This window comes from Jaculus jaculus, chromosome 17, assembly GCF_020740685.1.
Source record: "Jaculus jaculus isolate mJacJac1 chromosome 17, mJacJac1.mat.Y.cur, whole genome shotgun sequence".
Lineage (NCBI taxonomy): Eukaryota > Metazoa > Chordata > Mammalia > Rodentia > Dipodidae > Jaculus > Jaculus jaculus.
Window position 1 is genome coordinate 20,155,070 of NC_059118.1, and position 20,805 is coordinate 20,175,874.

General features: G+C 48.9%; 1 protein-coding gene across 1 annotated transcript; it reads right to left on the bottom strand.

The window, feature by feature from the left end:
* Positions 1 to 8,182: 8,182 nt before the first annotated feature.
* Rrp9 (ribosomal RNA processing 9, U3 small nucleolar RNA binding protein) lies at positions 8,183 to 20,594 on the bottom strand. The gene is made up of 15 exons (XM_012950088.2): positions 20,480 to 20,594; positions 20,170 to 20,252; positions 14,428 to 14,534; positions 13,706 to 13,773; positions 13,586 to 13,627; positions 13,306 to 13,432; positions 12,110 to 12,234; positions 11,931 to 12,023; positions 11,459 to 11,559; positions 11,244 to 11,378; positions 11,108 to 11,170; positions 9,173 to 9,318; positions 9,013 to 9,092; positions 8,457 to 8,530; positions 8,183 to 8,347 (listed from the first exon to the last, which is right to left on the bottom strand). Exons 1-15 carry the CDS (start codon positions 20,564 to 20,566, stop codon positions 8,254 to 8,256), a joined length of 1,425 nt encoding a protein of 474 aa, XP_012805542.2. The 5' UTR covers positions 20,567 to 20,594; the 3' UTR covers positions 8,183 to 8,253.
* Positions 20,595 to 20,805: the final 211 nt, after the last annotated feature.

Genomic DNA, 20,805 nt, shown 5'->3' on the forward strand with positions numbered 1-20,805 from the left:
GGCCAACTCAGTAAATTCTTTTTTAAGATTTTATTTTTATTTACTTATTTGAGTGATAGAGGCAGAAAGACAGAAACAGGGAAAGGGCGGGAGAGAGAGAATATATGAATATGGGTGTGCCTGGGCCTCCAGCCACTACAAATGAGCTCCAGATGCATGTGACACCTTGTGCATCTGGTTTACATGGGTCTTAGGGAATTGAACTTGGGTCCTTTGGCTTTGCAGACAAATGCCTTAACCTCTAACTCTCCAGCACTCAGTATTTTTTTTCTTTTTTTAATGTATACTTTTATTATTAATAAATTCTATACTTACAGACAATAAACCATGATAATTTCCTCCCCCACTTTCCCCTTCAGAACTCCACTTTCCATCATATCCCCTCCCTCTCTCCATTGCTCTCTCTTTTATTTTGATGTCATCATTGTTTTCTCCTATTCTGAGGGTCTTATGAAAGTATTGCTAGGCGCTACAAGGTCATAGATATCAAGGCCAATTTCTGTCTGGACAGTTACATTGTAAGGAGTCATACCCTTCCTTTGGCTCTTACATTCTTCCCACCACCTCTTCTGCAATGAACCCTGAGCTGTGGAGGGTGTGATAGAGATGTTTCAGTGCTGGACACTCCTCTGTCACCTTCTTCTCAGCACTATGTTGCCTTTTGGGTCATCCCAGTGGTCACTGCCCTCTGAAAAGAGAAGCTTCTCTAACCAAAAGTGAGAGTAGCATTAATATATGAATATTGAGTGTAGTGCTTACTGGGCAGTTTGGTGAGCATAATATATGCATTTAACCAGACCAGAGCAGGCTTTATACCCCTAAGGCTCATGACCTCCCCTGCCATATGTATTCCCTCCCATAGAGCGGGCCTTCAGTCCAGTTAGAGAGCAGCTGGTTTCCCCTAGAGCAGACACGCCACTGTTGCACTCGTTCAGTCATTTGGCCTGTCTGACCAAACTTGAGGCTTCCAGTGTCCACTGTTTTCACCACTGATGACTTCTGTCTCTCACAGGGCTGTATACAGTGCAGCTTTTTCCAGCTTTCAGTTGGCTGGTCTACAAAGAGAAGGCTTTCAGCTCAGCACCAGCTTGATTTCTCACTGACCTTGCTGCCCAGACATGTGAAGTCTTCAGCAATAGGGTCTTAACCATCTGTGGTTACTCATGGGAAACCAAGGGCCTTGGCAATAGCCTATAATGTTTCGGAGGCAACAGGGACCTCCCTGGCCAACAACTCACTGGAAGGTATACCTACTCTGGCACTGAAAATTTTCTAGTAACAATCTATGGCCTCTGGATGTACCATTCTCCAAAACAGTAGGATTTCATATGTCTTATTCAGAGTATCTTGAATTTTGATTGACCCTCCCCACCTCCTTTTACTCAATCTCTTCCCCTGACCTTGCTTAGACCATTCCACTCCCTGTAATCTATTCTACTTATATATATACAATACCATCACCTAAGTCCTTCCCTCTTCTCCCTCCCTTACAGCCTTTTTCTAGCTTACTGGCCTCTGCCACCAAGTTTTGGTTCCAGCTCACACACAAGTCTACATTTGTAGCTAGCATCTGCATATGAGAGAGAACATGTGATGTTTGGCTTTCTGGGCCTGGACTACCTCACTTAGTAAAATTCTTTCCAGATTTATCCATTTCCCTGCTTCCATTTTTCTTTGCCACTGAACCTCATTGTGTAAATGTATCCACCTTCATTATCCACTCATCAGAAGGACATCTAGGCTGGTTCCATTTCCTAGCTATTGTGAATAAAGCAGCAATAAACATGGTTATGCAAGTATCTCTAAGGTAGTGAGAAGAGTCCTTAGGATATATGCCTAGGAGTGCTATAGCTGGGTCATATGTTGAACCTATTTTTAACTGTCTCAAGAACCTCCACACTGATTTCCACAATGGCTGGACCAGTCTACATTCCCACCAACAGTGTAGAAAAGTTTCCCTTTTTCTGTATCCTTGCTAACATTTATCATTTGTTTTCTTGATGGTAGCTATTTGGACAGGAGTGAGATGGAATCTCAAAGTAATTTTAATTTGCATTTTCCTGATGGCTAAGGATATAAAACAGTTAGATGTTTGTGTGCCATCTGTATTTCTTCTTTTGAAAACTCTTATTTAGATCCATAGCCCGTTTTTTAATTGGGTTGTTTAATTTCTTACTGTTTTGATTTTTGAGTTCTTTGTACATTCTGGATATTAATCCTCTGTCAGATTTATAGCTGGCAATGATTTTCTCCCATTCTGTAGGTCGTCTCTTTGCTCTATTCAGTGTCCTTTGCTGAACAAAAGCTTTATAATTTCATGAGATCCCAGTGGTTGATAGTGGTTTATTTCCTGAGCAATTGGAATTATATTCAGAAAGTCGTTGCCCGTGCCAGTATGTTGAAGGGTTTCCCCTTTTTCCCCTAGCAGTTTCAAAGTTTGTCTGATGTTAAAGTCCCTGACCCATTTGGACTTTATTTGTGTACGTGGAGAAAGATCTATTTTCGTCCTTCTACACATGGATACCCAGTTTTCCCATCACCACTTGTTGAAGAGTCTTTTCTCTAATGAATATTTTTGGCATTTTTATCAAAAATCAGATAGATGGCTATAGCTGCCTGGATTAACATCTGGCTCCTCTATTCTGTTCCACTGATCTACATGTCCATCTTTGTGTCAGTGCCATGCTGTTTTTGTTACTATGGCTTTGTAATATAGCATAAAATCAGGTATGGTGATACCACCAGCCTTATTTTTGTTGCTCAAAATTGTTTGGTTATTTAAGGTTTTGTTTTTTGTTTTTTGTTTTTTTTTTTTGTGCTTCCAAATGAATTATAGCATTTTTTTTATGTCCATGAAGAATGCCATTGGATTTTTTTTTTTTTGAGGTGGGGGGTCTCACTCTAGCCTAGGCTGACCTGGAATTCACTATGTAGTCTCAGGATGACCTTGAACTCATGGTAATCCTCCTACCTCTGCCTCCCGATTGCTGGGATTAAAGGCATACAACACCATGCCCGGCTCACAAATAAATTAATTTTTTTTAAAATGAGACTTTGGCTCAAAAACAAGACCAGGCAGAAAGGTGATAGAGGGGGACACCCCGATGTTCCCCATCACAGGCTAGAGGCAAGCATATGAGGCACATACATGTGTATTCACCATACACACACACACACACACACACACACACACACACAGTCACCTGAAAAGTGACATCAAAGGTTGTCTTATGGCATACATATTTACATACATGCATACATACATATACACACTCACACCTGCATACATGCACACCCATATGTAAAAATGCAGGGATAATATACAAAATGTAACTTTATTTCAATATATCAATGAATTGTTGAGAAATTCTTGATAAAGTAGTATAAAAGTGAAATATGGGCTGGAGAGATGGCTTAGTGGTTAAAAGGCTTGCCTGCAAAGCCTAAGGACCCAGGTTCAATTCCCCACTACCCATGTAAGCCAGATGTGTCTGAATTCGTTTGCAGTGGCTAGAGGACCTGGCACACCCATTCTCTCTCTATCTGCCTCTCTATCTCTCTCTCAAAATAAAATGAGACAATGTGATATAAGAGCAAACAAACGGGGGGGGGGAGGGAATTACCATGGAATTTTTTTTATAATCATGGAAAATGTTAATAAAAATTTAAAAATTGGGCTGGAGAGATGGCTTAGCGGTTAAGCGCTTGCCTGTGAAGCCTAAGGACCCCGGTTCGAGGCTCGGTCCCCCAGGTCCCACGTTAGCCAGATGCACAAGGGGGCGCACGCGTCTGGAGTTCGTTTGCAGAGGCTGAAGCCCTGGCGCGCCCATTCTCTCTCTCCCTCTGTCTTTCTCTCTGTGTCTGTCGCTCTCAAATAAATAATTTTTTAAAAATTTAAAAATTAAAAAAAAAGAAATAAAAGTGGCTCAAACCAAGAAAAAAAAAAGAGCAAACAAACAGATTAATGAAATGGATTAGAGAAGCCAGAAATACTCACATTCACATAGTCTATTGATTTTTTTTTTTTAAGTGTATGAAGACAATTCAGTGCAAGAAAGAAATACAGGGGGGTAGGTATTACCATGGAATATTTTTTATAATTATGGAAAATGTTAATAAAAATTTTGAAAATAAAAAATATATTTTTTTCAAATTTTTATTAACAACTTCCATGATTATAAAAAATATCCCAGGGTAATACCCTCCCTCCCATTTTCCCCTTTGAAACTCCATTCTCCATCATATCTCCTCCCCATCTCAATCAGTGTCTCTTTTGATGTCATGATCTTTTCCTCCTATTATGATGGTCTTGTGTAGGTAGTGTCAGGCACTGTGGCGTCATGGATATCCAGGCCATTTTGTGTCTGGAGGAGCATGTTGTAAGGGGTCCTACCCTTCCTTTGGCTCTTACGTTCTTTCTGCCATCTCTTCCGCATTAGACCCTGAGCCTTAGAAGGTGTGAAGAAATAAATTTTTATCGAAAAACATAATCTTGGGCTAGAGGGATGGCTTAGCGGTTAAGGTGTTTGCCTGCAAAGACAAAGGATGCAGATTTGATTCCCCAGGACCCACATTAGCCAGATGCACAAGGTGGCACATGCAGCTGGAGTTCATTTGCAGTGGCTTGAGGCCCTGGCACACCCATTCTGTCTTTCCCTCTCCCTTTTTCTCTGTCAAATACAGAATTTTTTTTTAAGTTTTAAAAATTCATAATCTTGGTCCCTGTTTAACATAATAGACACCAAGATTGATTGAAGTTGGACCCTATACCTAAGTAAAAACTAAAACTATAGAAGCCTCTAGGATAAATTCTGATAATTATATTGTGCCAAATGACACAAAATGACAAAGATTTATTAGACAAGACACTGGAAGGCCAGGTGTGGTAGAACATGCCTTTAATCCCAACACTTGGAAGGCAGGGGTAGAAGGATTGCTGTGAGTTTGAAGCCAGCCTGGGCTGGAGTAAGGCCCTACCCCAAAAATAACCAAAAGAGGCTGGACATGGAGGCACATGCCTTTAATCCCAGCACTCTGGAGGCAGAGGAAGGAGAATCACTGTGAGTTCAAGGCCATCCTGAGAGTACATAGTGAATTCCATGTTAGCCTGGGCTACAGTGAGACCCTTCCTTGAAAAACAAAAAAAAAGTAATAATAATAATAACCCAAAGATAATAAGATGACACTGGAAATCTGAATTCTAAAATAAAAATGATACAATCTTGTCCAAATTAAAATCTTTTGTTCATCAAACAATAGCACTTAAGTGGATAAGAACAGAATATATTTATAGACCAATCTCCTGTATGAACATAAATACAGTATCTTCAATAAGATACTTGCAAACTGATGGAACACTCAGGAGCCAGATGTTGCTAGAAAATTTTCAGTGCCAGAGATGGAATACCTTCCAGTGAGTTGTTGGCCAGGGAGGTCCCTGATGTCCCCAAAACATTATAGGCCATTGCCGAGGCCCTTGGTTTCCTGCCAGGAATAGATGGTAAGAACCTATTGCTGAAAACTCCACATACTTGGGCTGCAAGGTCACTGAGGAATCTGCTGGAACTGAGCTAAAAACCTCCTCCATGTAGACCAGCTGACAGAAAGCTGGAAGAAGCCATTCTGCATGCAGTTCAGTGGGAGAGAGAGAAATCACCAGTGAAGATACTCAACAGTGGACACTGCAAGCCTTATATTTGGCCAGCCAAGCCAAATGAGCCAGCGGGTCCAACAGTGGTACATCTGTCATGGTGGAAAACAACTGCTCTCTAATTGGACTAAAGTCCCACTCCATGGGAGGAAATACAGCCCTGATACTGAAAACTTAAAACAGGGGTGTCATGAGCTCTAGGGGTATAACATCTTCTGCTGTCTAGCTAAATGTATATACTATGCTTATCAAACTGCCCAGTAAGCACTTCTCCTAATGTTCATACCCTTATATTAATGCTACTCTCACTTTTGGTAGAGAATCTTCTCTTTTTCAGATGACAGTGACCTTGGGATGACTCAGAAGGCATCATGGTGCTCAGCACTGCAATTATCTTTATCACACCTTCCAAGGCTCAGGGTCTATGCGGAAGAGGTAGCAGAAAGAATGTAAGAGCCAAAGGAAGGGTAGGACTCTTTACAACATGCTCCCTCCAGACAGAAAATGGCCTGGATATCCATAACTTCACAGTGCCTGACACTTCCTACATAAGACCATCATAATAGGAGGAAAAGATCACGATATCAGAATAAAAAAGAGACTGACTGAGATGGGGAAGGGATATGATGGAGAGGGGAATTTCAAAGGGGAAAGTGGAGGAGGGAGGGAGGGAATTACCATGGGCTATTGTCTACAATTATGGGAGTTAATAAAAAAAATAGAAAAAAAGAAAAACAGCCCTTAAGGCTGGCCAGATTCTGGACACACACACAAATAAATAAATAAAAATAAATTTGTTTCAATAAATTTAAAAAGTAAAAAAAGGAAAAAATACTTGCAAACTTAATTCAACTACACATCAAAAAGATATTCAAACTGAGCGTGGAGGTGTGTATCTTTAATTCCAGCACTTTGCAGGGAGGGGGGTGGCGGAGGTAAGAAGATCACTGAGTTTGAGGACAACCTGGCATGACAGAGTGAGTTTCAGGTCAGCCTAGGCTAGATGCACAAGGTGGCACATGCATCTGCAGTCTGTGTGCAGCAGCTGAAGGCTCTGACATGCCCATTCATTTCCTCTCTCCTTGCAAATAAATATATATATAAAAGAGCCAGAGGAGAAATGATTTTTCCTTGCAGTTCTAAGGGGATTTCTTCTTGAACTTTAATTCCTTCCTGGGTATGTACTAACAGGATTCTACCAATAACTTCTGGTCCCTACCAAGATTCACAAGGGGTTCAGTGTGAACCTGACTCCTCTGAAGACAAATGCAGGCAGGAGCAGGTCAGTGAGGGGAAGTCTCATGAGGCCAGAGCAGGAACAAACCTGGTGGCTTCCTCTGGGAGGAGGGGGTGCTTCGCCCTTTGAGGGGCTCAGCTACCGAGTCCAAAGGGTTAATGGTTTTTCCTGTTGTCCACTTCTTCCACTGAGGGGTGGGGGGACCTGCGGTATTCTTCGACCTCCTTGGCCTCTCCTCCACTGCTTCACCCCAAAACAGGAGTGAAATCTAACCAATGGGTGGAATCAAGAAAAGCAAGCATCTTTTTGGTACTTTCCCCCAGCAGGATCACTACCTGGCTCGGCTGTTCAGGCCAAGCACAGTGTGTCTCTAAGCCTGCTAGACCATCACGTGGGGCTTCCTGACCCGGCCTGCATGGGGAACCAGGGTCAGGCCGACTTGCAGACCCCACTGTCTTCAGTTTGGTCCTCAGACCCCAGCACCTGCCCTTACACAGGAGAGGAAGCTGTCGTTTCTCGTCTGAGGGGTCAACAGCTTCTGATCCCTGCCAGCCCAGAGTGGTACACGGAGCTCTCCTTCAGGTGGTATAGGACACTCAGGGACGAGAAGCCAGGAGCCAGCTGAAGCTTCCCCCCCACAGGGTCCCCTAAAGAAAAATAAAATACAAACCAGGCATGGTGGCGCATGCTTTTAATCCCAATACTCAGGAGGCAGGGGGAGGAGGATCATGAGCTCAAGGCCACCATGAGATTACACCGTGAATTCCAGGTCAGCCTGAGCTAGAGTGAGACCCTACATTGAAAAGCCAAAATAAAAAACCCAAAGCAAAAAGAACAAGTGGATATTGCCAGAGTGCTGGTGCACACCTTTAATCCCAGCACTCAGGAGGCAGAGGGAGGATCACCATGAGTTTGAGGCCATCCTGAGAATACATAATGAATTCCAGGGCAGCCTGGGTTAGAGTGAGACCCGACCTTGAAAAACCAAAATAAATTAAGTTAAAATAAAATACAAAACCGGGCATAGTGGCACATGCCTTTAATCCCAGCACTCAGGAGGCAGAGGGAGGAGGATTGCCATGAGTTCGAGGCCACCCAGTGAATTCCAGATCAGCCTGGGCTAGAGTGAGAACATGCCTCAAAAAACCAAAAAAAATTAAAATAAAATAAAATACAAATAAAATCCCTCAGGTCAACAGAGAAGAAGAGCTGAGAGCCTGCTGGAGTCCTGTCCCTTCTCAGGCCTCTGCCAATTCCTGCTCTGCCCTCTCCCTCCCAGAAGCCATGAGACGTGGTCCAAAATGGAAGACTTTAATACAAAGATGGGGGCAGGGCCTGGGAAGTACTTAAATAAGGAGGGTGAATGTCAGGAGCCAGCAGCTGGGGGCGCGGGGCTTCTGTGGAGGGGGATGATGCACACTGAGTTCCGGGCCTCTTTGATCCGCCACCACCGGCCAAGCCTGCGGGGGAGGAGAGAACAGCTGAGGCAGCCAAGCCCGCCACTGCCCGCACCCACTCCGGTTCCTGCCAGCTGCCCCGCAGCCTCGCCTCTCGGAGGGCATCACGTACCTGTGCTCCTGCCCTACTCCAGCCACCAAGAAGTCCCCAGCACTGGAGAATTTAAGGCTGTTGACAAAACCTACCTGAGAAGAGAAAAGGACAAAGTTGTAAAACACCCTTCCCCGCCCCCAGCATCACAGTCAAGGGCTTGGGGGAAAATCCTTGCTAATTCCTGTACCTGGTTACCGGGACCAACCCTTACCCTGGCCCTGGCCTCAGTCTCCTTATCTGTCAGATGGGGCAGTGGAGCACCAGCCTGGCAGTGGGCACATCAGGGGTGGCATGGGCCTCACTCCCGTCAGCCCCACACTCTGCACATCACTGACATGCTGCCGCTCTCGCCCAGGGCACCCCAGCGTAGACGGTCAACTCTACAGGCTGGTTCTCAGGCTGGCACGGGCTCTGAAGGACCAGTCCCAGTGCAAGCCTCCACCCTCTGCCCACAGAGTCGTCCCTGGCAGGCTCCGTGCCAGAACAGAAGCGGCCCCGTCGCTAAGGAGGAGGAGCAGGAAGCACGCGTGCAGGGAACCGGAGCAAAACCAGGCTGAACGTGCGGGCCACTCACCAGGGGGATGTCGCAGAGGTGGTCAAGCTGCCGGAAGCCCTCCCCACACTGCCAAAGCCGCACACAGGAGTTGTGGGAGCCTTGGGGGACAAGGAGGCAATGAGCAACCCCCTTTGGCAGCCACCCCGGGACCTCCTCCTCCCCACCTCAGAGCACCCACCTGTGGCCACGAGGTCTGTGTTCAGTAGGGCTGCAACCGACGACACCCAGTAGGGCTGCTCCAGGCCTGGCTCCCCCTGCAGCCCATGGGCGTCACGCTGCAGGGCAAGTGGCCGCTTCCTGGAGAGGCCCCACAAGGCCACCGAGCTGGGGGTGGGGAGGGCTGTTAGTGTGGGGCAGGGGCAGCCCAGAAGGCTCATGGTGGTGAAGACCAAGTGCACAGACACCAACTGAGGTATGTGGACAGAGTCATCAATCTACAATGACCCCAAGTGGGACTCCATGAGGGAGGTTCAGGGCCTGGTAGGCAGCCAGCAAGTACTCAGAGGTGGTGGCAGTAGCCAGAGACATCAAAAGGTCAGCTTTTGAGATGGGATGGCTTAGTGGTTAAGGCACTTGCCTGCAAAGCCAAAAGACCCAGGTTTGATTACCCAGGAACCACATAAGCCAGATGCCCAAGGGGGCACATGCACCTGGAGTTTGTTTGCAGTGGCTGGAGGCCCTGGTGCACCCATTCTCTCTCTCTCTCTCTCTCTCTCTCTCTCTCTCTCTCTCTCTGTCTCAAATAAAAATATTTTTTTTAAAGGTCAGCTCCTGGGGCTGGAGAGTTCGCTCAGTGGTTAAGGCACTTGTCTGTAAAGCCTAAGGACCCAGGTTCAATTCTCCAGATGCCTAAAGTGGCACATCTATCTGGAGTTCATTTGCAGTAGCCAGAGGCCTTGGCATGCCCATTCTCCCCTCCTCACCCCAATCATACAAATATTTTTTAAAAGATGCATTTTAAAATACATATATATATATATATATATGTATGTATGTATGTATGTATGTATATATTTTGGTTTTTTTGTTTTTTGTTTTCGAGGTAGGGTCTCACTCTGGCTCAGGCTGACCTGGAATTCACTATGTAGTCTCAGGGTGGCCTCGAACTCACAGCGATCCTCCTACCTCTGCCTCCCGAGTGCTGGGATTAAAAGCGTGTGCCACCACGCCTGGCTAAAATATATTTTCATTTAGCTGAGCATGGTGGTGCACGCCTTTAATCCGAGTACTCAGGAGACAGAGGTAGGAGGATCACCATGAGTTCCAGGCCACCCTAAGTCTGCACCGACATCAGTCTCTGGCCTCCACATGAACACACATGCACACACATCTGCATACACGTGTGCTCACATGTATGTCAACACACATACACACACATACACATGCAAAAAAAGCTGGAAGCAGATAAACACAGCTGCACACACAGTAATCCTGGCACTTGGGAGCACTTGAGGCAGGAGAACTGTGAATTCAAGGTTAGCCTTGGCTACCTAGGAAAACCTATCTTAAAAACAAATAGGAGGGCCAGGTGTGGTGGCGCACGCCTTTAATCCCAGCACTCGAGAGGTAAAAGGAGGAGGATCACTGTGAATTGAGGCCACCCTGAGACTACAGAGTGAATTCCAAGTTAGCCTGATATGAGTGAGAGCCTACCTCCAAAATCCAAAGTTTATTTATGAGAGCGAGAGAATGGGTGCACTAGGGCCTCCAGCCACTGCAAATGAACTCCAAATGCATGCGCCACCACTTGCATCTGGCTTACGAGGGTCTTGGGGAACTGAACCTGGGTCATCCTTAGGCTTCACAGGCAAGTGCCTTAACAGCTAAGCCATATCTCTAGGCCCCGCCAAAAAAAAAATATTTTTTTAAGTCGGCTCTTGGAACGAGGATGTTGGGACAGTGCTTGCCTAGAATGCACAAAGCCCTGGATTCAATACCCAGGACTGCATAAAGATGCGGGAGCCGTGCCTATAGTCCCAGCACTGGGGAGGTGGGAGCAAGAGGACTGAGTTCAAGAACAGCCTCAGGCACCTAAAGAGCTTGACGGCTTTTCAGGGCTGGGCTACCTTTGTTTTTGAGATTGTCTCCAAACAACAAAAAACACAGTTCTCACCCATCATCTGCGCCTGACACCATGTGCTCCTCGTTGATAAGATGGATACAGTCGATGGAACCCCTGGAGAGAAGGGCTGTGAGGGGTGTGGCCCCGGCCCCCCAGCCCCCCACCTGCCCCCAGCAGGCAGCCTTACTGGTGGCCATAGAAGACGAGCTGAGACTCCTCAGGGATCTTCCACACGCGCACGGTGCCATCCCGGCCCCCAGCAGTCACGCAGCACTCCCGGGACAGGGCGTCCAGGGCGGCCACGGCATCCTGGTGCCCGAACCTGTGGGCAGGGCAGAGAAAGATGAGGGCGGGATGGGTGAGCCCACACCCACCCAGCTTAGCCGCTCCGAGCTCACTCACAGTGTCTCCACATACGAGTTCTCTGCCACGTTCCACACCTTCACGGAGCGGTCGTGGGACGTACTGTAGAGCTGGTGGGTGCCTCTGCGGAACGCCAACCCCTAGAATGCCCAGAGAGAGTTGAAAGGGGTGCCTGAACTATAGCCGGCAATACAGGCAGGGGCTAGGCCCCGGGGCGGGGTGGGGGGGTATTCCAGAAAGCCAGTCACATGGCCCAGCAAGGCTAGAGCACTCTGAGCACCAGGAGTGGAGCCAGGGGCATGTCTGCCTGTCCTCACACAGGAAAATACCCTCAGGCCCTTTCCAGCTACACCTGGTTTCTCTTGACTTCTCCCCATCTCTTGGGCCCACCTGTCTTTTATGCACCACTCACTACCACGAGAGAGCAAGTTCCCCGAGGGCGCAGGCCCAGGGACCTGGCACCAAGCCTGGCCCACTCTGCAGTGCCCGGTAAGTTTCCACCAAGCCTCACCGACACGGCGTCCCGGTGTCCCGTGAAGGTGTACAGGTGCTGGCAACTCTGGGCCTCCCAGATCAGAATGAGCTTGCTACGGTCACCCGAGGCCTGTGCACAAGAGGACAATGGCCACAAGGCACAAGCTACACACCCAGGCCTTCCCACCTACCTGCCAGGGGCCAAGCGCGCCTTACAAGGTACTTGCCATCCGAGGAGATGGCCATGCAGAGGACGTGGCTGCTGTGGCCACGAGGCTGCCCCTCGGCACCCTTCTTGACTCGAGGGATCACGTGCAGCTTCCGCCCGCTCTCCACGCTCCCTGCCAGCAGAAGGAGAAGCTGCTGCGATGACGGGCTGGCGCCCTCCCTCAGCACGGAAAAAAGGCCATGGGAAATGTTCTGGACTTGGGTTAGGGGACTGGATTCAGGGACTGTAAGCCTCTGAGCTGGTTACCTCAATCCCCTCATCTGTCAAATGGAGCAGGAGTCCCATAGGCAGCCATAAACCCCCCAAAAGAGAAAACGGATATGTAATTGTCTTCAGGCTGGGGGTGGTGGCACACGCATTTAATCTCAGCACTCGGGAAACAGTGGCAGGATGGCCACTGTGAGACTACATAGTGAATTCCAGAGAGAAACCCCACCTCGGAAGACCAGGGAGAAAAAAACAACAACAAAAAAAAAAACCCAAGGAGGATGGCTTAGTGGTTAAGGCGCTTACCTACGAAGCCTAATGACCCAGGTTTGATTCCCCAGGACCCACATAAGCCAGATGCACAAGGTGGCGCATGCATCTGAAGTTCATTTGCAGAGGCTGGGGGCCCTAGCGTGCCCATTCTCTATCTCTGTCTCTATCTGCCTTTCTCTCTCTCAAATAAATAAATAAAAATTATCTATGGGACTTGAAATATAATTCAGTGGTAGAGCACTTGCCTAGCATAGACATGGTCCTGAGTTCTACCTACAGCAATCTGCCCCAGAACTCATCCCTTGTGGGACTAATCCTCCTGTTTACAGATGAGGACTGTCCAGATGTCGAGGACTGGAAACTCAGAAGAACCAAGGACGCAACCCCAGGTCTGCGCAGAGCCTCAAACACCTCCTCGTCCCCCTCCGGTTTCCATCCTTGTCAAGTCATCCTGCCCTTGACCCATGGTCAACATTTACACAATGCCAGAGCTCAGAAACCCACTGCGGGACAGACGCTTCCACGCTTACCCAGACAGCTTGGTAGCAAACCTGCCTTCCGAGGCTTCCGCCATGGGGGCTGTTTGCCAAGATCTCTCCCTCTCCCAGATCAGCCCTTCAAAAATCTCCCAGGCTGCACCCTAGACACACACACACACACACACACACACACACACACACACACACCCGAAGCTCTCACTCACATTTAATGATGGTGCAGTCTTTGGCAGCAGAGAAGATGGCCTTGTCATCAGGGGTGATGACCAGACACGTGATAGACAGCTGATGGCCCCGGAGAACTCGAATGTCGGTGGGGGCTGGCGCCTGGATCTGGATAGGAAGGGGCTGGGTCACTGCAACGGGAGTGGGGGGCGGCCTGGAGGCACTCACACCCCACAGCCTGCGCCCCAGATGGGCCATCTGCCCTGTAATCCAGGCTACCGAGTCCCTTGAATCTTATGACAAAATGTCTTGCCCACTCACCTCCTTTGCCACGGACCTCTGCAGCCTGCCCTTCTGCTCGAGCTGCGCGGAGAGGGGAGGAGTGAGGGCCTGACAGTGGGGGCAGGCCCCCCATCACCCACACCTTCCCTCAGCACTCACCACGTCCTCCTTCAGACGCCCTGCCACCTGGTCCTCCTCAAATGCACGGGCCTCAGCCTTTTCCTCCTCTGCATGGGACAGACCAGAGCGTGTAAACCTCCTTCCCCCTACCCGCATCCCATCTGAGGTGCTCTGATTCAGGTGTCCCCCATGAACTCATGTGTTCTGAATGCTAGGTCCCCAGCTGGTGGCAATTTGGGAATTGGAGCCTCCTGGAGGTGGTGTACTGTTGGGGGCGGGCTGATGGGTGTTAGAGCCAGCTTCCCCTTGCCAGTGTCTGGCATACTCTCCTGCTGCTGTTGTCCACGTGTGGCTCATGCCACATTTTGCCCTGCCATCATAGAGCTTCTCTTTGGGTCTGCGAAACAAAATAAACCCTTTCCTCCCACAAGCCGCTCTTGGTCAGGTTTTCTCTGCCAGCAACGTGAAGAGACTGCAACACCATCTGATGGCAACTGCTCCACCCCAAGCTGGGCCAGGTGACTAAATACAGGAAGCTCAGGCTGCCTCAGCAGGCGGGAGGGAAGGATGCATGGACAGCCTCCTGTCTCCGCTTATTAGATTGGGACCTGTAGGTCTGGCCTATCCTGCTGCCTCCCCCATGGGGCAGCCAGTACTAGCAGACACTGGTCACCTGGGCGAGTGACTCAGGAGACGGCCGGGGCTGCAGTAAGGATACTCGGCAGAGGACGTGGCCCTTGTCAGGCTGCCCCACAGCTCACCTTGCTGCCTGAGCTGCTCAAGGTAGAGCTTGGCCAAGCGCAGCTTCTTCTCCTGTGCAGTCTCCTCCAGCTCTTCCTCCTCCTCCTCCTCCTTCCTTGGAGCCACGCTGAAAGCAAGAAGGGAGGCAGGTTTCAAGGGCTCACTCATTTGGCCAACTAGGATCACACCTCACCAATGCTTTCCCATCCAACCCCAGAGATGTGACTTGCCAAGTGGAAAGATCTCACTCAGTGCCTGGCATACGGGTGAGAACAGAACCAAAACCGAAGGCAAGTGCTGTGAAATCTCAAAGCTGAGGGAAAGAAAAGGGTCCACAGGCTTCCAGAAGAAACCAGTTTGTGGGGCTGAGAAGATGGCTTGGCAGTTAAAGGTGCTAGCTTGCAAAGCCTGCCAGATCAGGTTCAATTTTCAAACCACATCTTAAGCCAGATGCAAGAACAGTTAGGACAAACATCTGGTGTTTGCTTACAACAGCAAGAGGCCTTGGCATACCCATACACACACACACACACACACACAGAGAGAGAGAGAGAGAGAGAGAGAGAGAAGGGGGGAGGGAGGGAAATTCATAATTAAAAATAAAAATAGGAACTGGAGAGATGGCTCAGCAGTTAAAGGTATTTGCATGCAAACCCTGATGACCTAGGCATGATTCCCCAGTATCCACATAAATCTAGAAGCACAAAGTGGTACATGCATCTGGAGTTTGTTTGCAATGGCAGGAAGCCCTGGCATGCCCATACCCACTCACCATCTGCCTCTCCAATATAAATAAATAATAAAATCTTAAAAAGAGACAGGTACACAAAGGATCAAAAACTGCAGGGCTGGAGAGATGGCATAGTGGTCTTTGTGGTTAAGGCGCTTGCCTGCAAAGCCTAAGGACCCACGTTGGACTCTCCAGATCCCACCTTAGCCAGATGCATAAAGGTGAGGCAAGCACAAGGTCACATGTGCCCACTAGGTGACGCAAGTGTCTGGCGTTCAATACAGTGGCTGAGGCCCTGGTGTGGCAATTCTCTCTCTCTCCTCTCTCCCTCCCTCCCTATCCCCCCCCCCAAAATAAAAATTAGAAGGGCTGAGGACCAAAGTCAGTAGCAAAGTGCTAACCTAAGCTGCTCAAGTACCTGGGTTCAATACCCAGCAGAGGAAGAAAAGAAGGAGGGAAGAAGTAGAAAGAGATGAGAAGAGAAAGAAAAGGAGGTTTCAGATATCTCAATAGCAACACTATGAAGGCAATGAACTTTCACACACAAGACTGATGGACGTCATTCTCTGGAAAGCCCCGCCCAGTGAAAGCATCAGTGACAAGGGATGGGTATGTCAGGGGTATGCCCTGGTGGCAAAGCATGGGCTTAGCATGTGTAAGGTCTTGGGTTCGATGACCCAGCAATGAAAGAAATCAAAATCAAAAATGGAAACGACACTGGCAAACCAGGAAGAGTAGCGTATGCCTACAGCTTGGGAGGAAAGACTGCCAGTAGTTTGAGGTCACCTAGAGTGAGACCTTGTCTCACTCAAAAACTCAAAGAAAAAAGATATAAATTAAATAAATCTCAAAGAAAAAAAAAAGAGTCATTTTCTTATATGCACGGTAATAAAGAATGGATCTGAGCCAGGTATGGTGGTGCACGCCTTTAATCCCAGCACTTGGGAGGCAGAGGTAGGAGGATCGCTGTGAGTTCAAGGCCACCCTGAGACTCCATAGTGAATTCCAGGTCAGCCTGGACCAGAGTGAAACCCTACCTCCAAAAAAAAAAAGAATGGATCCTTTCTCCTTTTATAGCACTTCCCAGAAAAGAGAATCAACAAAAGGAGAAAGGCACGGGGTATCAAAAACACAGAGTTCAACACAGAAAGCAGAAAGGACAAATGACGTGGAGCAGTCAGTCCCCCATCAGATCCCAGGGCCCAAGGCAGCCATGTTGGCCCTGGTCTAGACTCACAATCCCAGCACCCCCTTGTACCCTGAGGTCAAGGTTCCAGGTAAACCCTAACTGATGTTGGCATGGGCTTGTGCTTGATGTCCCTTCTAAGCCTCCATCCTGAGGACACTCACTTCACTCAGACAGGTCCTTCTTTGACCTATGCCTGGGTGCTAGAGGTAGGTCCCAGGAACTCACAAGGAGAATGCCCAGAACAGCCCATCCACTCTGATCAGGCTCCTGCAGACATCCAGTGGGCCAGGTGCTCCAGTACTCACTCATGCCCTTGTCCACAACTGAAAACCTCTCAGGAAGGCCAAGGCAAGACCATGCTCCACAGTTCTGCCCTTCCCTCAACTAGCCACACACAGGCAGGCAGAACTCTCAAGAAAAGTAAAGGAAGCACGCCTTTAATCCCAGCACTAGGGAGGCAGAGGTAGGAGGATCGCCATGAGTTTGAGTCCACCCTGAGACTACACAGTGAATTCCAGGTCTGCTTGGGCTAGAGCGAGACCTTACCTCAAAAACCAAAAAGAGAAAAAATGAGAAACTATTGCTGGGAGTGCTGGTGCACACCTTTAGTCCCGGCACTCAGGAGGCAGAGGGAAGATCACCATCAGTTTGATGCCAGCCTGAGGATACACAGGACAGCCTGGGCTGGAGTGAGACCCTACCTCAAAAAAAAAAAAAAAAACCACAAAAAAGTGCCGGGTGTGGTGGCGCACACCTTTAATCCCAGCACTCGGGAGGCAGAGATAGGAGGATCGTCGAGAGTTCAAGGCTACTCTGAGATTACAGAGTAAATTCCAGGTCAGCCTGAGCTAGAGTGAGACCCTACCTTAAAAAAACCAAAAAAAAAAGGCTGGAGAGATGGCTTAGTAGCTAAGGCATTTTCCTGCAAGGCCAAAGGGCCCAGATTCGATTCCCCAGGATTCACAAAAGCCAGAGGTACAGGGGGGCACATGCATCTGGAGTTTGTTTGCAGTGGCTGGAGGCCCTGGCGCACCCATTCTCTCTCTGTCTCTCTTCACTCTCTCTCCTTGCTTGTAATGGAAAAAAAAAAAAAAAACAATCTGGGCATGGTGGCACACACCTATAATCCCAGCACTCTAGGAGCTGAGCTAGGAGGATCACCATGAGTTTGGGGACAGCCTCAGACAACAGAGTGAGTTCCAGGTCAGGCTGGTCTTAAAGGAAAAAAAAAGGGTGAATGTTATTTATTTAAGTTGTAACTGAGAATCTTTGTTTTTAGCATTTCAAAGAAATGACAAATTCTGCAAATGACCTAGTTTTTGTTGGTTTGGTGTTTATGTTCACTCGTTTTACAGTTTAAGGATTAAGCATAGATCTCCCACGGGCTAAACACTCTACCACTGAGGTATATCCTAGTAGAGTTTGTTTTGTTTTCTTTTTGTTTGGTTGGCTTCTTTGATTTGGTTTTTTGAGCCAGGATCTGGCTAAATTACTCAGGCTGGCCTTAAGTCTTAAACTCATGGTGTAGCCAAGACAGGTCTTAAACTCACAATGCTGCTTCAGCCTCCTGAGCAGCTGGAATGCCAGGCCTTTGCCACCAAGCCCAGCTGTGGTCTAATTGTTAACTTGAGTGGCAGGTGCCGGGGAGCGCTATTTTATCACTGCCCTCTGCAAACACCATAGGTGTTCTTCATTCTTTTGTAGTGAACACTCTTTGTGATACATTTTAACAACACTGAAAAGGGGGCTGGAGAGATAGATGGCTCAGTAGTTAAGGTGCTAGCCTGCAAAGCCTAACAACCTGAGTTTGATTCCCCAATACTCATGTAAAGCTAGATGCACCCAGTGGCACATGCATCTGGAGTCTGTGTGCAGCAGCTGGAGACACTGGCTCAGTCTGGAGAGGGCTTGCCTCACAAGCATGAGGACCTCAGTTCAGATCCCCAGCACGAGGCATAGCCCAACATCTACCTCTGGCTTTCATATACATATACACTCATCACATACACACTAATACAAAAGGGTGGGGAGTGGTAGCCCACGCCTTTAATCCCAGCACTCAGGAAGCCAAGGTCGAAGGATCACTGAGAATAATCAGTGAATTCCAGGTCCTCCTGGAATTCTCTACCTCAGAAAAAATAAATAAATACAGAAAAGTGCTTAGTTCAGTGTGATTGTGAACACTCACTAAGGCTAATATTTTAAGTCTTTCTGTGGGTGTGGTAATCTCGGCAGCTGGGAGGCAGAGGTAGGAGAATTGCTGTGAGTTCAAAGGCAGCCTGGATTACAGAGTGAATTCCAGGTCAGCCTGGGCTACATTGAGAACCTGCCTTGAAATCAACAACAACAAAAGTCTTTCTATGAGCATTCATACTCACTTTTAATATTTTGATTTATTTGCAAGCAGAGAGAGAAAGACAAGAGAATGGGTGCGCCAAGGCCTCCAGCCACTGTAGATGGACACCAGGCACATGTCCCGTTTTGTGCATCTGACTTTACGTGGGTACTGAGGAATCAAACCTGGGTCGTTAGGCTTTGCAGGCAAGCACCTTAACCGCTGAGCCGTCTTTCCAGCCCCATACTCACTTTTAGAAACACAATCCAACCTGTAAGGAAGGTACCAGGATCCAGCGATTGAGAGCCTCCACCCCCACAGGATAGCACCATGCACAGTCCTTTGAAACCTTGCAGCCACCCATATCACCAACAGACCTGAGGCCAAGTGTTCAAGGCCCTCCACCTCTTGAATGCACCCACCACTCCGTCCGCCCATTCCGACACACACCCCAAACATCTTTTTTTTAAATATTTTATTTTCATTTATTTATTTGAGAGTGACAGAGAGAGAAAGAGGGAGAGTGAGAGAGAGAGAGAGAATGGGCACACCAGGGCCTCCAGCCACTGCAAACGAACTCCAGATGCATGTGCCCCCTTGTGCATCTGGCTAACGTGGGTCCTGGGGAGCCAAGCCTCGAACCGAGGTCCTTAGGCTTCACAGGCAAGCGCTTAACCCCTAAGCCATCTCTCCAGCCCAACATCTCTTTGATCCCTAAATACCTTCCCTACCCTTCCATGAGACTCCTTCTCAACTCTCCAAGCCCTACCGAACTGTGCTTCTTCTGTTCTCAGAACACATTGCCATTAGACACACCTCTCTCTACAGCACATTTTCCCTCCACCTGCCTGCACATCTCTGCGTCCGCAACAGTGAAGCTAGCCCCTAATGTTAGAGTCTAGGGAAGCATCCTGTGGTCCCAGCTACTTGAAAGCCTGAGACAGGAGAATCGCTTGCACCCAGAGGTCCAGGACACCTTGGGCAACATAGCAGAAACCCCATCTCAAAAAAAAAAAAAACAAGGCCGGGCGTGGTAGTATACGCCCTTTTAAGCCCAGCACTCCGGAGGCTAGAGGTAGGAGGATTGCTATGAGTTGGAGGGCAGCTTAGCTTACACAGTGAATTCCAAGTCAGTCTGAGCTATAGCAAGACCCTACCTTAAAAAGAAAAAAAAAAAGAGGAAGGAAGGAAGGAAGGAAAAGAAAACCTGAATGAGAGACCAATATTTTGCGATACTGTAGGAAAACAGCATGAAAGAACATGCACGTCTTGCATCCGTCTCTCTCTGCCCGTCGGTAAAGCCCTGGGCTGAACGCCCCGTCATTAAGCCAAGGTCTCAAGGTCTCAACGGTCCTGCCCAAAGAGGCATCACAAATGACAAGAGACTTCTCCAGCCCACAGGTTGAAAGAGCGAACCTTGGATCCCTGAACTAGATCAGACAGCCCCGGGTCTTCTCCCCTCCTCCTCACCAGGGGCCTCAGTTTCCCCCTTTCCAGCCGACGCTCACCTTTCGCTCTCAGAGTCGCTGGAGATCTCCTCATTCATCTTGCCGCCACCCTTGGGCTTGCCCCTGTCTCCAGCGGAGTCGGCCTGCGAATGGCATACACGATCCCTTCTTTACTGAGTGCCCCTCCGGTCCCTGGAGGGTCCCAGGCCTGGGGAAGGGATGAAGTGGATCCCCTATCCCGGGGTCAAGCGCAAGGCTTTCCAGCATTTGGCCAGCGCAAAGGGATGGAGCTGTCTGGAAGGGCTGAGGCCCGGATTCGGGGCTCGCCCAGGAGCGAGATCGGAAGCAGCCCCGGAAACGCCTCGCTCACCTTTCGCCGCCGCTTGCCCGGCCCTGCGGCGGCCCCGGGCCCCGAGGCCGGCTTTCCCCGCTTACGAGCGGCCGCCGTGGACGACATGCTTGCTCCTCCTAAGCGCCGCGGAGGCTGAATTCACATGGCAGCCGCATGGCAAGACCTCGGGCCCTGATAGGCTAACACCTCCCAGCGAGCCACGCCTCCCGCAGTCCCATTGGGCCCTCTGGAAAGTTCTGCCACGCCTCCCAGGCGCCCATAGGACAGACACTGTTGGCCACGCCCTCCAGAGCTCCTATTGGCTCCGGCGCCAGGCTCCCAGTAGGAAGCGAGTCTCTCCCCGG

Bases quoted from the DNA above. Each gene is read 5' to 3' on its own strand.
- Rrp9 (XM_012950088.2), bottom strand. From the start codon at position 20,566: ATGTCGTCCACGGCGGCCGCTCGTAAGCGGGGAAAGCCGGCCTCGGGG. The intron at 12,024-12,109 runs GTAAGGCGCGCT...TCTTGTGCACAG, and splicing joins CCTCGGATGGCAAGTACCTT to GCCTCGGGTGACCGTAGCAA. The intron at 11,171-11,243 runs GTAAGGCTGCCT...CCTTCTCTCCAG, and splicing joins CTCGTCTTCTATGGCCACCA to GGGTTCCATCGACTGTATCC.